Genomic DNA, 19,790 nt, shown 5'->3' on the forward strand with positions numbered 1-19,790 from the left:
AACCCGGGGTTTGCCCAGTGACCCCTGAAGGGTGGGACACTCTTGTAGGCCTGAGCTCCTGCTCTGTGGACTCTGAAGCTGTCTCCAGATGGACAGTGTCGCAGCTGCGCTGAATTCCTGGACTCTTTGTGGGTGTACGAGGTTCGCTGTCACAGGGAACCCCCTCCGTGCAACCGCTGGTTCCAAAATGCACCTATACCACCCACAGGCCACCGCCCGGGGCTAAAGGGGGGCCCGGTGCCCTGTCCCGCGGTGGGGATTCCCTCAATCTCCGAGGAGGTTACTCTTTCCTCCTGCCGGGACCTGCCCTTCCTCCCAGCCCCATCCTGAGTTAGAGTCCTTGTGCCTCTCAGCCCAGGACCTCACCTCCCGGAGGACTCCCCCCCTTCCTGCCCATGGGACACGTGAGCATGCCGCTTAGCGCCAGCCCTCCCTGTTCCTTCCAGGACCGACAGCAAGGCCGAGCTGGACTCTGTGCTGTCCTTTCTTCCCTGAAATGGGGGTGGGGGTAAGGGCCGTCCTCCTCCGGGGTCCTCACGTTCCTGCCTGCGTGTTCCTGGGATCCTCCCTCCGCTGCCCTGACGTTTCCCACAGACCAAGGGCCTCACGTCCCTGACATCCCCCAGCCCCAACCGTGGGACACAGGGGGGGCCGTGCCACATCCAGCTGTCCCTGCTACGTGCTCCCTGGCAGAGCGCCCTGCCGAGAACAGGGAAGCTGCACTCTCTAAGGCCCCTTCTCTTTTCATGGGGGGTAACCTTCATACCCTCCAGCCTCCCAGAGGCTCCTTTTGAGTCCTGGCCATTCTTTGAACTCCCTTCTCTGCTGACCAGGTAGGGCTCCCTCTGTGGCCCCAAAGTCAGCACCCTGAACAGAATCTCTCCGCCCCGAGCAGGACGAGGGGTGCTCCACGTGCAGCCTCTCCTGCCTGTGCTCTCGGAGGCCGCGCAGGTCGAGACAGTGGGGCGCACTCGGCCTGGGCGGGGGACCCCCTCAGCGTCCTCAAGGAGCACCGACTGATTCCACTAGGGCTGCCTCCTTCTCTTCTCAGCCAGAGGATCCGCCCTGCAGAGCCCAGCCCTCAGGACATGAAGACACATGTGGTCGGCTCATGGGGTTCAGCCCAGCCAGCAGAGGCCGGACATCCCAGAGCTGACAAAGGGCTGTGGGTATCCAGGGTCCCCTCAGGTGTGGGACGGGCAAGGCCCTGGCTCCAGGTTCGGAGCAAGTACCACACCTTGACCACTGGCACTCACCTGCTCTGTGACCTCACGGAATCCTGCCTCAGACCCAGACCTCCACGCCCCGTCCTAGAAGCCCCTGGAGGAGAAAAGGAGGAGGCACCTCAGGGGACACACTTAAAGCACAGCCCCGGGGCCCAGGGCACACAGGAGGGCTGGGTTGGACTCCTGAGTCTGCCACCCGTCCAGGCGGGGCGGTCCCCTCCTTGGCCTCTCAGGGGACTTCTTCCCCCTGCCAGGACCTAAGCCCCACACCCCTTGGCCCAGAGGCCAAAGGGTCCCAGCAAGACCACGTGGCCCTGAGCCTCCACGGAAGGAAAGCGAGGGGGTCACATCTGGACCGGCCTGCATTAGGTCTACAGGGCTCGTCACGGATCTCCAGGGACGGCCACATGTGGGGGTGCCATCTATGTGGGATGGGTCTGCTTCTTTGCCTATATCTTGACCCCAGGAAGGCTGGAAAAACTCCCGGTGTTCACTGGAGGTCACCCTCCTGGTGTCAAGGTCTCATCTCACGGAGAAGCCAAAAGGAAAAGCAAGGAGAAATCAGTCTGCCCACCGATGCCCCGTCTCCCCACTGTCCCCCCGTCTCCCCATGGCTGCCAGAAGTGTGAGGGCAGGCCTGGGCCCTGGGGATCCTGCTGTGGAGGCAGCTCCTCGTATCTCACCTCCACCCCTGCCTCCTCCACTGACCTGAGTACAGACCCTGAGGCACAGACCCTCCCCTCCCAGAGCCCAGGGATCTGGGGACAAAGAGGGGCTCAGCCCGACAGACCCAGCCCGGGTTCTCAGGGCGGTCAGGTAGAGCTGGCCAGATTTCTGGGCCATCCCCTCCTCATCCCAAGGGGTGGATTGGGAGCCCTCGCTCCTGCCTCGGGGGCCCCCACATTGACTCTTGCCAGGACCAGGGCCTTCTGTGTGTCTTCCAGGTGGGCTTCCTCAGATGACCCGACTCTGACCTCTCCCAGCATGGCCCTCGCCTCCCTTTGAGCTCCCAGAGGAGAGTGAGGAGGCAGCACTCCACGCCCACCCCGTGTACCGCACCCCATTCATAGAGAGCTGAGATTGGGGGCTGGCCCCTCTGTCCTGGGGCGGGAGTCCACTCTCTGTCCTGAAAGTGCTCATGTTTCCTTTCAGCAGGACCTGGAAGTATCCCTTCTCCTAACCTCAGGAGGCACCTTGCAGGCCCAGTTCCCCATCCCACTGAGACCCAGAGGGGGAACCAGGATCTTCATTTTTCTGGACACCCCGCCTGGCCTCGCAGGACTGACCCTCCGGGCACCCATTCATTTGGAACCCCTATGTCTGGGTAGGGGTCTGCTCAGTCCTCCCTCGGGGTCTTGGGGCTCCCCACCCTGCTGATCTGAGGCCACACTCTTCAGACCAAGGATCTCCCATCCCCCAGAACCCGGGTGAAACACTTTAAAAGTCAGGGAACACTTTAGCTATTCCCCCCACTTTGGGGGACATCTAAGAAGGCCCAAGGGCAACAAAATCACCTTCTGTTTTAGGCTCTAAGGACCTCAACTCTCAGCCTGCCTCCCTTCAGGACTCCAGCAGGACCTGGGGCCATGCCCTCCGCTGTCCGCAGTCCTTTCCTCTCTGACCTCCCCGCACATCCCTGAGATCCATGGCCAAATGTGGGGGTGCGACTCGGGCAGACAGCTGGCTCAAGGGCCTCCCTGAATGACTCTGTTCTGGGGTCCAGGGTCCCCTCACTTCTCCCTGAGGGTCCTCACCGTGACTCCAGCAGGGTCTGAGCCTTCCCTGCTGCTGACCTCAGGCTGTGCCTCTCACCCCAACCCCAAGCCTCTCTGAGACCCGGATGTGGAATTCTGGACATGCCACTTACCTTCTCCTGCTTAGGGGCCTCCCAGGACTGATTCCCTACTGGGTCTGGGGACCCTCGGTCCTCTCTCGAGTGCTCACCTTGAATCCTGACAGAACCCGGCCCTCCCCCTGCTGAACTGAATCCCTGTTCCTTACACTAGGCCTCCTGACCCTCTGAGACCCGGGATCTGACGTCTGGTCTCGCTATGCAGTCCCATGCCGTCCAGCGGTCCTCCTGGACTGACACTATGGCCCAGGCCCTGTGAGGCGTCCTCTGTCCTCCTCAGACTGCATACCTTGACTCGGGTTACTGCCTGGGCCCTCTCTGCCCACCTGACCGAGGCCCTTCTCCTTCCACCAAGGCCCCCAATCTTTCCAGAGACCAGGATGGGGGAATCCGACGGCACTGGGCTTGAGTCCCCGCCCCGCCCAGGGGGGCCGCCCTAGACTGCCATCCGAGGGGGGCTTCTGCCAGAGTCTCCTCTGTCATCCCTCATGTTTCATGCCTGCTCTTTCCTCCCAGACTCGCCGGGACCAAGCCCTCTGCCCACCTGAGGGTGGCCTTGCTCTGTCCATCAGGCCCTCAGTCTCTCAGAGACCCGGAGGCAGAATTCCCGATTCGCCATGTCTTCCCATCCCCCTTCTCGGACCTTCCCGGACCGACTCTGGGCTGGGGTCCAGAGTCCAACGTGAAGCCCAGCATGAAGCCCAGCATGACCTGCGCCCTCCCCTCTGCCCACCCGAGGGAGGCCCTTTTCCTTCTGCCAAGGTCCCCAGTCACTAGAGAAACCGGGATAGGCGGGTCCCGCCCTAGAAGATAGGAGACCCCATCCCGCCCAGACGCCTTTCTAAACTGACCCTGGGGCACGAATGCTGTGAGGTCCCCCCTGTCCTGCCTCAGGGTTCATACCTTGAAACACATTCGCGCCTGAGCCCTCCCTCTGACGCCCTGAGGTGGGCTCCTTACACCAGGCGCTTTATCCCCGAGAGACCCGGATGCGGAAGTCCGGACTCTCCACGGGCTCCCATCCCCCACCACGGACCTTCCCTGACTGACTCTGGGCTGGGGTCCTGGGTCCCTCAGTCCTCCCTCTGCATGCTCAACGTGAAGCCCAGTCGGACCTATGCCGTCCCCTCCCCCCGCCGAGTGAGGTCCTGTTCCTTCTGCCAAGGTCCCCAGTCACTAGAGAAACCCGGATGCACCTATCCCAGCCTAGGGCATAGGAGACCCCATCCTGCCAGATGCCTTTCTAAACTGACCCTGCGGACCCAATTCTGTGAGGTCCCCCCTCTCCTGCCTCAGGGTTCATACCTTGAATCCCATTGGCGCCTGAGCCCTCCCCTCTGACGCCCTGAGTTCGGCTCCTTACACCAGGCGCTTTATCCCCGAGAGACCCGGATGCGGAAGTCCGGACTCGCCACGGGCTCCCATCCCCCACCACGGACCTTCCCTGCCTGACTCTGAGCTGGGTCCTGGGTCCCTCAGTCCTCCCTCTGCACCCTCACCACGAAGCCCAGTATGACCTGCGCCCGCCTGACCTGCGCCCGCCCCTCTGGCGCCTGAGGGAGGCCCTGCTCCTTCCACCAAGGCTCCGAGTCTCTCCGGAGGCCCCGAGGCCCCAGTCAGTCCACCGGACCACTTGTCCCATCCCTCCCGGGGGGACTTCCCGGAATGGCCTTGGGAACCGACGTCGGAGAGGTCCCTTCTGGCCTCCCTCAGGGTTCATACCTTGAATCCCATTCGTGCCGGAGCCCTCCCCTCTGAGGACCTGAGGTCGGCTCCTTACACCAGGCTCTTCGTCACTCAGAGGCCCGGATGCGGAAGTCTGGACTCGCCACGTGCTCCCATCTCCCTCCACCGACCTTCCCTGCCTGACCCTGGGTTGGGGCCACCGTCCCTCAGTCCTCCCTCTGCATGCTCACCGTGAAGCCCAGCAGGACCTGCGCCCTCCCCCCTGCCCACCCGAGGGAGGCCCTTTTCCTTCTGCCAAGGTCCCCAGTCACTAGAGAAAGCCTGAGGCGCGAATCCCACCCTAGGGCATAGGAGACCCCATCCTGCCAGATGCCTTTCTAAACTGACCCTGGGGCCCAAATGCTCTGAGGTCCCCCCTGTCCTGCCTCACGGTTCATACCGTGGCTCGCAATCGACCCTGAGATCTCCCCTTTGACGACCTGAGATGGGCTCCTTACACCAGGAGCTTTATCCCTGAGAGACCCGGATGCGGAAGTCCGGACTCGCCACGTGCTCCCATCTCCCTCCACCGACCTTCCCTGCCTGACCCTGGGTTGGGGCCACCGTCCCTCAGTCCTCCCTCTGCATGCTCACCGTGAAGCCCAGCAGGACCTGCGCCCTCCCCCCTGCCCACCCGAGGGAGGCCCTTTTCCTTCTGCCAAGGTCCCCAGTCACTAGAGAAAGCCTGAGGCGCGAATCCCACCCTAGGGCATAGGAGACCCCATCCTGCCAGATGCCTTTCTAAACTGACCCTGGGGCCCAAATGCTCTGAGGTCCCCCCTGTCCTGCCTCACGGTTCATACCGTGGCTCGCAATCGACCCTGAGATCTCCCCTTTGACGACCTGAGATGGGCTCCTTACACCAGGAGCTTTATCCCTGAGAGACCCGGATGCGGAAGTCCGGACTCGCCACGGGCTCCCATCCCCCACCACGGACCTTCCCTGCCTGACTCTGGGCTGGGGTCCTGCAACCCCCAGTCCACCTCCTGCACCCTCACCATGAAGCCCAGCAGGGCCTGTGCCCGCCCCTCTGCCCAACTGAAGGAGGCCCCGCGCCTTCCACCAAGGCTCCCAGTGTCTCTGAAGACCAGGATGCACCAGTGCGGTCACACGGACACGTGTCCCCATCCCTACCGAGGGACTCCCGGACTGGCCTTGGGAACCGACTTCAGAGAGGTCCCCCCTGGCCTCCTTCAGGGTTCATGCCTTGAATCCCATTCGTGCCTGAGGCCTCCTGCTGACGACCTGAGATGGGCTCCTTACACCAGGCGCTTTATCCCTGAGAGACCCGGATGCGGAAGTCCGGACTCGCCACGGGCTCCCATCCCCCACCACGGACCTTCCCTGCCTGACTCTGAGCTGGGTCCTGGGTCCCTCAGTCCTCCCTCTGCACCCTCACCACGAAGCCCAGTATGACCTGCGCCCGCCCCTCTGCCCGCCTGAGGGAGGCCCTGCTCCTTCCACCAAGGCTCCGAGTCTCTCCGGAGGCCCCGAGGCCCCAGTCCGGCCACCGGATCACTTGTCCCATCCCCCCCAGGGGGATGTCCCGGAATGGCCTTGGGAGCCGATGTGGGAGAGGTCCCCTCTGGCCACCTTCAGGATTCATACCTTGAATCACATTCACGCCTGAGCCCTCCCGCTGACGACCTGAGATCGACTCCTTACACCAGGCCCTTCGTCACTCAGAGACCCGGATGCGGAAGTCTGGACTCGCCACGTGCTCCCATCTCCCTCCACGGACCTTCCCTGCCTGACTCTGGGTTGCTCACGGTGAAGCCCAGCAGGGCCTGTGCCCTCCCCTCTGCCCACCCGAGGGAGGCCCTTTTCCTTCTGCCAAGGTCCCACGTCACTAGAGAATGCCTGAGGCGCGAGTCCCACCCTAGGGCATAGGAGATCCCATCCCGCCCAGACGCCTTTCTAAACTGACCCTGGGAACCGAATGCCGTGAGGTCCCCCCTCTCCTGCCTCAGGGTTCATACCTTAAATCCCATTGGCGCCTGAGCCCTCCCCTCTGACGCCCTGAGTTCGGCTCCTTACACCAGGCGCTTTATCCCCGAGAGACCCGGATGCGGAAGTCCGGACTCGCCACGTGCTCCCATCCCCCACCACGGACCTTCCCTGCCTGACTCTGGGCTGGGGTCCTGGATCCCCCTGTCCTCCTCCTGCACCCTCACCATGAAGCCCAGCAGGGCCTGTGCCCGCCCCTCTGCCCAACTGAAGGAGGCCCCGCTCCTTCCACCAAGGCTCCCAGTGTCTCTGCAGACCAGGATGCGCCAGTGCGGTCACGCGAACACGTGTCCCCATCCCTACCGGGGGACTCCCGGACTGGCCTTGGGAACCGACTTCAGAGAGGTCCCCCCTGGCCTCCTTCAGGGTTCATGCCTTGAATCCCATTCGTGCCTGAGGCCTCGTGCTGACGACCTGAAATCGGCTCCTTACACCAGGCGCTTTATCCCCGAGAGACCCGGATGCGGAAGTCCGGATTCGCCTCGGGCTCCCATCCCCCACCACGGACCTTCCCTGACTGACTATGGGCTGCGGTCTAGGCTCCCTCTGTCCTCCCTCTGCATCCTCACCGTGAAGCCCCGCACTACCGGCGCCTGCCCCTCTGCCCGCCGAGCGAGGCCCTGTTCCTTCTGCCAAGGTCCCCAGTCACTAGAGAAACCCGGATGCACCTATCCCAGCCTAGGGCATAGGAGACCCCATCCTGCCAGATGCCTTTCTAAACTGACCCTGCGGACCCAATTCTGTGAGATCACCCCTCTCCTGCCTCAGGGTTCATACCTTGAATCCCATTGGCGCCTGAGCCCTCCCCTCTGACGCCCTGAGTTCGGCTCCTTACACCAGGCGCTTTATCCCCGAGAGACCCGGATGCGGAAGTCCGGACTCGCCACGTGCTCCCATCCCCCACCACGGACCTTCCCTGACTGACTCTGGGCTGGGGTCCTGGGTCCCTCAGTCCTCCTACATCCTCACCATGAAACAAAGCACGACCTGCGCCCGCCCCTCTGCCCCACTGAGGGAGGCCCCGCTCCTTCTGCCAAGGCCGCCAGTGTCTCCGAGACCCGGACGCGCCAGTCCCGACACACTGGCCACGTGTCCCTCTCCTGCCCGGGGCCTGCCCGGACTGGTCCTGGGCCGACCTCAGTTTCGACCCCTCTGTCCTGGGCTCCCAACTCCCTCGGTCCTGCCCCCGCTCGGGCTCGACCCCATCCCCCCTGAACCCCCAGGTCCTCCCCGGGCCGCGGCCTTCCTGACCCGGCAGCCTTGCCCTCCGACCAAGGTCCTCAGCCCCCTCGGACCCCCGAGGCACCTTTCAGCCGACGCCCCCTGTGGCCACCCTCCCCAGGGGCCCCGGGGTCGGTCCGCGGCAGGGACCGAGGGGCTGCACCCGCTCGGGGAAGGCTGGGCCCCACCGATCTCCCTCAGGTGCCGTCACCCGCTCCAGGGAGGGCCTGGGCCCGTCCTTCTGGGGACCCGTGTCCCCTGCCCTGTCCCCGGCGGGAAGGGCTCAGCCGGACGGCGCTGCCCCGGCCGGGGTCTCTCGGGGCTGCTGCCAGGGGCTCCCTGGATCCCGGGGGTCCCCCCACGACCCCCACTCGGGGCACCCTCAGGGCAGGGTCTACCTGCACGCCTGGCTGCCGGGCCTGGGCTCCTTCCCTCAGCCAACCTGAATCCGGCTTCCCGCACACAGGGCCTCGCCTCTCTCAGGCCTGGAGGCGGAAGTCAGCGCTCGTCACATCCGGACCCCAGAGGAAGGGGTCCCCTAGGGCTGACAGCACCTCCGCGGCGATGGGTCCCGGGTGGGCAAGGCGGGAGCAGGGGAGCGGGGAGGAGGGTCCCTCGGTCCTCCCTGGGCGCCTCGCCTGCCCTCTGGCCACACTGGGCCGCCGCTGACCACAGACCTGAGCCCCAGCGGGATGGTTTGCGGGGCTTGTGCCGCACCTGCTCCCGGGGCCCGGGGTGTCTCAGGGCTGCGGGCAGAGACACAGTGCGCTGGGACATGGGACCCCTCGGCCCTCACCCAGGAGGCCCTCCTCTACCCTTGTGGGACACACGCAGTCACGGGACAGATGCCTGATGTGGACCCGCAGTGCCCGTGACCGTGGGGCAGGGTCGGAGGAGAAGCGCTCCTTCCAAGCGGTCCCTTCGCCAGCCGCCAGACTTCAGGAACAGTCTGAAGATTTTATAAAAACATTGAATCTACTGACGAGGCTGAGCAGCTGCAGAGGTTTGGGGTTCGGTCCCAGGGTTTTTAGGGTTATCCACTGTTGCGGGGTCCGCTGCAGTGAGTTTTCCTTTGTCGTGCTCGTTCATCCTAAGAAATACACTGTCCGCCTCTACCCGGTGTGTGTACTACATATGTGTATATAGGCTGGGTGTACGTTGTATGTGTTTAGGTCCACATGCATGTATATATCACATATGTATGGACATCGACGGACATGTATGCACCTATGTTCTTGCTATAGATGCATTTTTATAGGTATGTATGTATATATGTGTAGACTGTGTGTATACGTCTTTTATGAAAGACTAACTTCTCATCCTATATGTCATTTGTTTTGATACTCACGTCTGTTTTTGGTCTAGTCTTGATATCCTCTTCCAACACTTTTTTGAAAAGGCTGTCCTCACCTCCCAAGCTGATTTTAGAAAGCTGAAGCCCAGAATCCAGACGCATCTGCCTCTGTCAATGCCGTGTTCTCTGCTGTCCTGATACTTGCCCAGAGCTCCTGGCACTTATCCTCTGCGGTCCTGCATCAGATCTGTGAAGGAAGCAGGGGCAGAAGTTGAAAATCGTTGCCACGACCCATGCTTTCATCGGCGTCCATGCAGTCTATCTTCCCTCCTGACGCCCCTGCTACTCCCCACGTCCCGGGCCCGACAGCACTCCAAAGTGTCACCTTAAAGCTTTCTCCGATTCTCTTGTTCAGGTATTGCTGTTCACATTGTATGTCTTTTAAAGGACTTACATTTTGTGGGGCGCCTGTGTGGCTCAGTGGGTTAAGCCTCTGCCTTCAGCGTAGGTCAGGATCTCAGGGTCCTGGGATCCAGCCCCGCCTCGGGCTCTCTGCTGAGCAGGGTGCCCGCTTCCCTCCTCTCTCTGCCTGCCTCTCTGCCTACTTGTGGTCTCTCTCCCTCTGTCTATCAAATAAATAAATAAGATCTTTTTAAAAAATTAGAAAAAAAATAAAGGAGTTTACATTTTGCAGAACACATTTAGGTGCACAGAGACAGAGAGGAAAGTACACAGATTTCCCACTGATCCACTGCCGCACACCTACGGAGACTCCCATAATATCAACATCCCCCACCAGAGTAAAAGAGTGGTCATCCCTGAGGAAGGTCCATGACTCATCATAGTCATCCAAAGCCCACCATCCAAAGTACCAAAGTATCCCCATAGCCAAAGTACCACTAATGTTCACATCTGGTTTTCGTTTTCCGTGGGTTTGCACTGAAGTGGGATGACATGTACCCATCAGGACAGTACCATACAGAGCACATTCACGACTCTGCCGATTCATTCCTCCCCACACAGCCCCAGGCAACCAGCGATCGCTTTCCTGTCTCCATAAATGTCCCTCTGTAGAATGTCATTGAGTTGGAAACATACAAAATGGAGCCTTTCCACATCGACCATTTCACTTGGCAATAGGCATCTCAGTTTTCTCCATATCTTTTCACGGCTTGATAACTCATTTCTTTTGAGTCACCCCTAATATTCCATCATCTGGATGTCCTAGAGTGTATCCATCAACCTACTAAAAGACATCTTCGTTGCATCTGTATTTAGGAAATTGTGAGAAAGGCAGTTATAAACATTGATGCGTAGGTTCTTGTGTGGACATAGTTTTCAGCTTCTTTGGGGAAATACTCATATGGCTGCTGGATGATACCACAGAATACGTCTATATGTGTAAGAAACAACATCAGTGTCTTAAACCTAGTCGATCAATTTTCATCCCAGTAAGTAAGGATGAGAATATCTGCTGCTCCACATCACCCCCAGCGTTTGGTCTGTCACAAGAGAAGTGACTGCTGCTGAAGGACAACAGTGGGAGAGTGTATGTACAAGTGAGCTAGTTAAAGCACGAGAATACAAAAAAGGGATAATCTCCTCATACCTGTGCACACACACCCACACACACGCACACACAATCTCCATGTATATACCTTTATAACACAAACACTGTACAAGCTGGGCACCTTGCCTCCTTGTTTGGGCTCTGGACCGAAATCACAGGGCACTGGCCTCAAGGTGGGTTGGAAAGGTTAAAGAAGAGAGCAGGCAGGGACAGGGGTCTGGAACTGGAGAAAGAAAAGTGTGTGGGCTCTTGTTTCCGATGCTTCACTGGCCATCATTGTACAAATGCCAGAGGCACACACACGGGTGCCCCCACCTTGGCTTGATTCTTCCATAAAGGAGGGGAAACTTCCTCTCTGCACAGACAAAGCCCTGCTCACTGCTTCCTTGATACCCAGACACGCGCTGAGCTCTGCTCTCTGGAAGGCCCTGTGGGTGAGCCGAGAGGACGCTAAGAGAAGCAGGACCTGTCCCAGCCACTGAACACTGTGTCTAGCAGCCCCAGTCTTGTTGGGAAGGTGGGTAGTGGGTGCCCTGAGAGGTGTAGAAGAAGCAGAAGAAGGAAGAAGGAAGAAGGGGTGCGGGTCCTGGGAGGAGCACTGCCCTGGAAACGCCCCCGGCCAGGTCCAGGTGGCCGGGGTAAGCAGAGGGGCCCCGTGATTACTTCAGTGCTTCTGGTCCCCGGGAAGCTGGGTGGTGACAGTGCCCAGACTCCACACTGTGCCTCCATATCAGGGAACGGTGGGGGGAGGCTGGGGGTGTCTAGAAGGGGAGGTGCACGAGCACAGGATCAGCGGGGGGCTGGGACGGGGGCCCCCAACCCTGCCTGCTAGAGTCCAAGGGAGGTGGTTAGGAAACACCCAGGGAACCCGCCACCCACTCCCAGCCCACGAACCCTCCGCTCCCCCACGAATCCCACTTGGGACCCATCGCCGCGGAGGTGCTGTCAGCCCTAGGGGACCCCTTCCTCTGGGGTCCGGATGTGACGAGCGCCGACTTCCGCCTCCAGGCCTGAGAGAGGCGAGGCCCTGTGTGCGGGAAGCCGGATTCAGGTTGGCTGAGGGAAGGAGCCCAGGCCCGGCAGCCAGGCGTGCAGGTAGACCCTGCCCTGAGGGTGCCCCGAGTGGGGGTCGTGGGGGGACCCCCGGGATCCAGGGGGCCCCTGGCGGCAACCGCGAGAGACCCCGGGTCGGGGCAGCGCCGTCCGGCTGAGCCCTTCCCGCCGGGGACAGGGCAGGGGACACGTGTCCCCAGAAGGACGGGCCCAGGCCCTCCCTGGAGCGAGTGTCGGCACCTGAGGGAGATCGGTGGGGCCCAGCCTTCCCCGAGCGGGTGCAGCCCCTCGGGCCCTACCGCGGACCGACCCTGGGGCCCCTGGGGAGGGTGGCCACAGGGGGCGTCGGCTGAAAGGTGCCTCGGGGGTCCGAGGGGGCTGAGGACCTTGGTCGGAGGGCAAGGCTGCCGGGTCAGGAAGGCCGCGGCCCGGGGAGGAATGGGGGTTCAGGGGGGATGGGGTCGTGCCCGAGCGGGGGCAGGACCGAGGGAGTTGGGAGCCCAGGACAGAGGGGTCGAAACTGAGGTTGGCCCCAGGACCAGTCCGGGCAGGCCCCGGGCGGGATGGGGACACGTGGCCAGTGTGTGGGGACTGGCGCGTCCGGGTCTCGGAGACACTGGGGGCCTTGGCAGAAGGAGCGGGGCCTCCCTCAGTGGGGCAGAGGGGCGGGCGCAGGTCGTGCTTTGTTTCATGGTGAGGATGTAGGAGGACTGAGGGAGCCTGGACCCAGCCCAGAGTCAGTCAGGGAAGGTCCGTGGTGGGGGATGGGAGCACGTGGCGAGTCCGGACTTCCGCATCCGGGTCTCTCGGGGATAAAGCGCCTGGTGTAAGGAGCCGAACTCAGGGCGTCAGAGGGGAGGGCTCAGGCGCCAATGGGATTTAAGGTATGAACCCTGAGGCAGGAGAGGGGGGACCTCACGGCATTCGGTTCCCAGGGTCAGTTTAGAAAGGCGTCTGGGCGGGATGGGGTCTCCTATGCCCTAGGCTGGGACTCGCGCCTCAGGCTTTCTCTAGTGACTGGGGACCTCTGCAGAAGGAAGAGGGCCTCCCTCGCGTGGGCAAACACGTGGGGGCAGGTGCTGCTGGGCATCTCGGCGAGGATGCAGAGGGAGGACTGAGGGACCCTGGACTCTAGCCCAGAGACAGGGAATTTCCGGGAGGGGGATGGGAGCACGTGGCGAGTCCGGACTTCCGCATCCGGCTCTCACAGACACTGGGGACCTTGGCAGAAGGCCCTGATGCTCAGAGGGGCAGTGGGCAGCCCAGGCCGTGCTGGGCTTCACGGCGAGGATGCAGAGGGAGGTCTGCGGGACCCTGGACCCCAAACCAGAGGCAGCCCCTAGACGTCTTAGTGTAGGACACGGACTCCTCATTTGTGTTCGTATGTGCGTGTTTGTGTACCTCACTTGCCCAGCTGGGTCTCCCGGATGCTGGATGCGCTGGTGTCCAGGAGTCGATCCACGGGCAGTACAGCGCACAAAGGCATAGGCACCAGGGAGCCCCGTTGGAAAGGGGAAGAAGGCCCGAGAGACCTGGACGCCCCAACTCAGCCCCCGTGGTCAGCCCTGGGAAGTCTTGGGCTTTGTCGCTGCACATCGTGGTCACAGGCTTGAGCCAGTGGGCTCAGGGGAGCGATAGCCTTGGTGTGGGAGCACCGGCCCCGGGACAGCAGACAGGAGAGGCCCGGAACCCGCTAGGGCTCGAGGCGAGAAGACCTGAGGGAGTCCCCAGGGTGCCCGCTGGACCGCGGCTTGGTTTAGCTACGGGAGGCTCCTGGGGTGGGCGATCCCACGCCATGGGTGGCCACTTCAGACTCAGGGCCTCTGAGGACCGGTGGTCGCAAGGATGGAGCACCGCCTCAAGAACGTGACAAGGGGGAGATGGCCGTGTGTGGCTGGGGGGAAAGGCGAGGACCACTAGGAGGACTGCAGGATCAGGGACAGAGACCACATTTGGTCCCAGGAGCCCCAGGGACAGATGATCACATCGGGCGAGCCCTGCATTCCCACCAAGTCTCCCAGAGACGGGGGTCTGGGTGGAAGCATCGGGCTTCAAGACCTCCCGGGCGGACCGTGGGCCTGCTGTGGTGGAAGGTGAGGACCAGAGGGAGGACTGAGGCATCCTGGTCCCCAGCATGTTCAATTCGGAGAGGAGGCCCCCGTGTAGGAGGAGCCCATGCCTGTCCTGATGTCCACATCTGGGTGTGAGAGACTGAGGGATGTAGTGAGAATGAACAGGGCCTGGGGTGTGGAGGGCTTGTGCGTGTGTTTGTGTGTGTGTGTGTGTGTGAGAGAGAGAGAGAGAGAGAGAGGAGCATGGGGTGCGGAGGAGGGTCTCAGGTCCTTCTGGGAGAGAGGATGAGGACCCTGTGGCAGGACTGGCCGTACCCGGTCCTCCCTTCTCAACAAAGAAGCCAGTGGTCCGGAGTCCGGCCGTGCCCTGTTGGCAGCCCAGGGAGGATCGGTCAGCGGTGGCCCAAGGTGGCAGGCATGCTCACTTGTCTCATGGGCTGGAAGATGGAGAGACCTCGGGGAGTGAGGTCTCGGGCCGAGCGGCACATGGCCTCTATCTCAGGTTGGGGGCTGGGTGGAAGACCAGGCCCTGGCCAGAAAGAGGATTAGCCTCCCCGGAGCCTGAGGGCATCCCCATCCCAGGACAGAGGGGTCGGTCCCCACTGCCAGCCCTTTGGGATCTTGCTGGAAGCTGACGGTGGGGGACGGACCCTCGGACATGGACGTGGTGGCTCCTCACCATCCTCTGGGAGCTCTCAGGGAGGCGAGGGCCATGCTGGGAGAGGTCAGAGTCGGGTCATCTGAGGAAGCCCACCTGGGAGACACACAGGAGGCCCTGGTACAGCAAGAGTCAATGTGGGGTCCCCCGAGACAGGAACGAGGACCCCTTGGGATGCGGAGAGGATGGCCCAGAAATCTGGCCGGCTCTACCTGACCGCCCTGAGAACCCGGGCTGGGTCTTTCGGGCTGAGCCCCTCTTCGTCCCCAACTCCCTGGGCTCTGGGAGGGGAGGGTCTGTGCCTGAGGGTCTGTACTCAGGTCAGTGGAGGAGGCAGGATCCCCAGGGCCCAGGCCTGACCTCACACTTCTGTTAGCCATGGGGAGATGGGGGGACAGTGGGGAGACGGGGCATCGGTGGGCAGACTGAGTTCTCCTCTCTTTTCCTTCCGGCTTCTCCATGAGATGAGGCCTTGACATCAGAAAGGTGGCCTCCAGTCAACACCGGGAGTTTTCCCAGGCCTTCCTGGGGTCAAGGTATAGACAAAGAAGCAGACCCATCCCACATAGATGGCACCCCCACATGTGGCCGTCCCTGGAGATCCGTGACGAGCCCTGTAGACCTAATGCAGGCCGGTCCAGATGTGACCCCCTCGCTTTCCTTCCGTGGAGGCTCAGGGCCGCGTGGTCTTGCTGGGACCTTTTGGCCTCTGGGCCAAGGGGCGTGGGGCTTAGGTCCTGGCAGGGGATGAAGTCCCCTGAGAGGCCAAGGAGGGGACCGCCCAGCCTGGACGGGTGGCAGACTCAGGAGTCCAACCCAGCCCTCCTGTGTGCCCTGGGCCCCGGGGCTGTGCTCTAAGTGTGTCCCCTGAGGTGTCTTCTCCTTTTCTCCCCTAGGGGTATCGAGAAGCAGCTGTTGGGCCCTCGGTGTGAGGCAGGAGTCCCTGAGATCACGGTGCAGGTGAGGGCCAGTGGTCAAGGTGAGGTACTTGCTCTGAGCCTGACGCCAGGGTCCCAACCCAGAGGGCACCCCTGAGCACCCATGGGCGACGCAGCCCACTGTCAGCTCTGGGACATCTGGGCCTCTGCTGGCTGGGCTGCACCCTGAGGAGCCACCCACATGTGTCTTCAGGTTCAGCCCGACACCATCGCCATGCCCCTGGGTCAGAGGAGTGAGCTGTGGAAGCTGGAGGAAGACCCCGGTCCAGGACCGGGACAGGGCCTGGAGGAGGCAAAGCAGTGCGGGGCTGGAGGGGAGGAGACCCTACCTCCCTCCTCCGCCTCTGCCTCCTCCCAGTCCACCGTCCCTTCCCTCTCTTGCTCGGCCCTGTCTCTGGGCCCCCAGGAGGAGGGGTCTGCTGCGGGGACCCCGAGTCCTCCCCAGAGCCCTCAGATGGCCTGCCCCTTGCCCGCGGCCATGGCAGCCACTGCCTGGAGCCCGCCCGACCAGGGCTCCAGCAGCTCAGATGAGGAGGGGTCCAGCACCGGGGAGGAGTCCGAAGAAGCCGAGCCCAGGCTCTCTGACATACTCCAGGAGAAGACAGCTGACCTGGTGGGGTTCCTGCTCCTCAAGTATCTCACCAAGGAGCCGGCCAGCCAGGCGGAGATGCTGGCGATCGTCGGCGAGGATGAGCAGGCCGCCTTCCCCGGGATGCTGGGCCAGGCGTCCGAGTGCATGCGGCTGGTGTTCGGCGTGGAGGTGAAAGAAGTGGACCCCAGCGAGCACTCCTACGTCCTGGTCACCGTCCTGGGCCTCACCTGCGATGCAATGCTGAACGGTGAGCAGGGCCCGCCCAAGACCGGCCTCCTGGTGGTGCTCCTGGCGGTGATCCTCCTGGAGGGCGACCGTGCCCCCGAGGAGGTGGTGTGGGAAGCGCTGGGGGTCATGGGGGTGTATGCCGGCGAGGAGCACATCATCTACGGGGAGCCCCGGGAGCTCCTGACCAACGTCTGGGTGCAGGAAGGGTACCTGGAGTACCGGCAGGTGCCCGGCTGTGACCCTGCCCGCTACGAGTTCCTGTGGGGTCCCAGGGCCCACGCGGAAACCAGCAGGATGCAGGTGCTGGAGTATTTGCTGCGGGTCTATCCCGGGCTGCCGGTTTCCTCCCTGGCCCCCTCTGCAGAGGCTGTGAGCCATGAAGAAGGGAGGGCCTGAGCCCCAGGGGTGGCTGTGGTGCGGTCCGGGCCCTGGAGGGGTGGGCAGATTGTCCTCGGGGTTCCGGGCACGAGTGAGGCTGTTTCTTGGTTCTTCCCTGTTGGGGAGTGTGTGTGTGTGTGTGTGTGTGTGTGTGTGAAGAGAGAGCCCTGGGATTTCGAAGCAATGCAGGGCCAGGGAGGTTTGGGGGGAAATGCAGGGCAAAGAGCCTCCTTTGGGGATGTGGAGGGCGGTTCCCTGCGATGCCTCCCAGGTTCAAAGCTCAGTGTCCCTGGTGAGCTCTCCAGTGGGTTCCTTGGCGTAGGAGGTTTCATTGGCTTCAGTGACTGAGTGTGTGCGTCACATCCCCCAACACAGCGTTTGTCCTGACCCAGTTCAAGAGTTACGAGTTTTGTCATGTCCCGGGGCCGTCTGGGGGACTTTGTTGGTTACGCATCTGCCTTCAGCTCAGGTCAGGATCTCAGGATCTTGCGATCTAACCCCACATCGGGCTCCCTGCTCAGTGGGGCCTGTTTCTCCCTCTCCCTCTCTGTGTGCTGTTTCTCGAATAAATAAACACATAAAATATCTTTCAGCAAAAAGGATTTTTGCCGTGTCCTAGAAACCAGCCTAGACACCTTGCCTCCTGTTTTGGGCTCTGGGCCAGAATCACAGGGCTTGGCCTCGGGGTGGGTTGGGAAGGCGAAAGAACGGAATAGGAAGGGGAAGGGGGTCAGGAACGGGGGAAGATAAGCGTGTGGGTTCTTGCCTCTGATGCCCCACTGGTGTCATGGTGTCCATGGCAGAGGCACACACACGGGGCTCCTGCCCTGGCTTGGTTCTTCAAGAAAGGAGGAGAAGCGTCCGCTCAGCACAGAGGGAGCTCGGCTCACTGGCTCCTCGATTCCTCAACGTGGGCTGAGTTCTACCGTCCGGAAGGCCCTGCGGCTGAGCGCGGAGGACGCTAGAAGCAGGACGCGTCCCAGCCATAGGGGACTGTGTGTAGCAGCCCCAGTCGTGGCACGAAGGTGGGCAGGCGTGCCCTGAGAGCTGCAGATGAAGCGGAAGCAGTGAGGGGGTGTTGCCCCCGAAGCGAGGACGGCCCTGGAAATGCCCCTGACCCAGCCTGGGCGGAGGGGCTGTGACTAGAGGGGCCCCATGATCGCTTCTGTGCTGCCGGTCACGGGGAAGCTGGGTGGTGACAGTGGCCCTCTTTGGGCATCGGGTGCTTTTGGGGTGGGAGAGATGTCTTAAATGGATAAACGCCGGGAGCAGTTTGCATTGGGCCGTGGAGAAGGCCGAGTGTCTGTGGCCTGAAGGTACAGCGTGCCGGGCCCTGTCACAAGGTATTTGAACACAGTGAAGGTTCAGTGGCTTTATTCCTACCTTCTCCACGAACGTTCTGGGGACGACAGTGGGGAATGCGCACATCCCAGACAGCCCTGTTCCCCCCGGACTGGGGGAGCCCTCGCTGCCTCCTCGGCCAGGAGAAATTATCGGGACTCCCCGGAGTTGTCCGCGCCCAGTCCTGAAGAGTGGCTGGGTGTTCGTGGGAAGAAATGATTGAAGCTCAGAGGTCTGCATGGGAGAGAAGCTGAAAAGAGGCATCGAGGTGGTCTCTTCCTGTTCCTGGGGACGTTTGGGTTCCTTGCACGCAGCTGGTCTGGCCTCCCTGCGCCACCCTCACCCATTTGGGCACTATCTGTCCTCCCGGAGGTGCACAGGCAGGGAGCTCGGGGTGCTTCGCTTCTCTGACGTTCCACTCGAACCCCGCATCTGTGATCTATCAGGGCAACGGAAGATTTGTAGAGGGTGAGCATGGGGTGGTGGGTCACAATAGCACCGGACAGCTGTCCCAAGCAGCGCAGACCCTCAGACGCCAGCGTGCCCCTGTTCCAGCCTCTTCTAAAGTGGGACAGGAGCAGAGAATCACGGGTTAGAGAGGTTTCGGACTGTGCATCCGAGGGCAGCGAACATGGTCAGCCCACTGAGATCTTGGAGGCTATGGCCCTGGGAAGTGCCGAAAGGGGCTCCAGAGTGAGGAGGGTGATCAGCCCCGCTGAGATGTCGTGAACAACCATAGCCACGTCCGTGCGTGTGCCAACTCGGGAACATTAGGTGCGATCCCGCACTTGAAGCCCCTGTCCCTTGGTCTTTGGGCACATCCAAAGGCGGAGACTTTCAAGGCAAATTGGACTTTCTCAGGAACCCCTCCCAGAAATGAGGGGGTTTTGTGAAGTAGCACAGTGAAGTAGCACAGCGGCTTTGGGCTGAAAACGTAGTCCGCAAGAGTGAATCAGAGCGATGTCCAGTGCCAGGGCCCCCCCTTGTGCTCCTCCTGTCCCCAGGCTAAGAGGGAAACGGCGTGGCCTGTCCTCTCGCACTAAGGAAGGCTCCCGTGGCAGAATCCTGTTTGTCACAGGCATTCCTATCGAAGGCGCCCCAGGGCCCTGGATCCGTTCTTTGCCATGGCAGCACAGAACAGAGAGCGCACCGCGTCCTCAGCCAGACTCTGGTGTCAGACCCATGGATGCTTATGGGTGTGTGTCATGCCCGACGTGTGGGCCTTACTGCTCCGCGCAGGGCGGGCGGCCTTCCCCACAGGAGCCCCTGCTCGGGAAACGGGCTGTAGGGATGCTTCCTGCCCCCTGCACCGCCAGGTCCCTGAGCTACCCTGTCAGTGCCCGCGGGGCCGTCATGAGTCTCTTTTGGGAGCCGGGCAGCCAGCTGCATGTGGGCCTTGTGGGAACTGGGGTGGGGGTCCTCCTCCTGGGGCCCGGCCCGCAGCCCCCATGCCTCGTGCACTGCCCAGCCTGTCCTGACCCTGGCCTCGGTCTGCAATGTCTGCGGTCTCGTCCTCCTGTCTCCCCGCTGCCAAGCCCTCACCCCCCAGTCTTCTCACACTCATCCTGCCTCGGGAGGCCCCAGCCGTGGATCCCGCTCAGCATGCCCGCGCTTCCGCTAGAGCTGACTCGACAC

At 62.1% G+C, this 19,790-nt stretch overlaps 1 protein-coding gene across 2 annotated transcripts; it reads left to right on the forward strand.

Moving 5' to 3' along the window:
- Window positions 1-11,886: 11,886 nt before the first annotated feature.
- LOC116583555 (melanoma-associated antigen 8-like) lies at window positions 11,887-17,014 on the forward strand. Of its 2 annotated transcripts, none has more exons than XM_032331632.1 (3): window positions 11,887-11,990; window positions 15,575-15,638; window positions 15,810-17,014. In XM_032331632.1, exon 3 carries the CDS (start codon window positions 15,831-15,833, stop codon window positions 16,830-16,832), a length of 1,002 nt encoding a protein of 333 aa, XP_032187523.1. In that variant the 5' UTR covers window positions 11,887-11,990; window positions 15,575-15,638; window positions 15,810-15,830; the 3' UTR covers window positions 16,833-17,014. The 2 variants fall into 2 exon arrangements, with proteins under 2 accessions (XP_032187523.1, XP_032187524.1); XM_032331633.1 differs by lacking the exon at window positions 11,887-11,990 and adding an exon at window positions 12,718-12,832.
- Window positions 17,015-19,790: the final 2,776 nt, after the last annotated feature.

The sequence above is a fragment of the Mustela erminea genome, chromosome X, assembly GCF_009829155.1.
Source record: "Mustela erminea isolate mMusErm1 chromosome X, mMusErm1.Pri, whole genome shotgun sequence".
In the NCBI taxonomy this organism is placed as follows: Eukaryota; Metazoa; Chordata; class Mammalia; order Carnivora; family Mustelidae; genus Mustela; species Mustela erminea.

What these genes read in the sequence shown, in the direction of transcription:
- LOC116583555 (XM_032331632.1), top strand. Translation starts at nt 15,831, where the DNA reads ATGCCCCTGGGTCAGAGGAGTGAGCTGTGGAAGCTGGAGGAAGACCCC.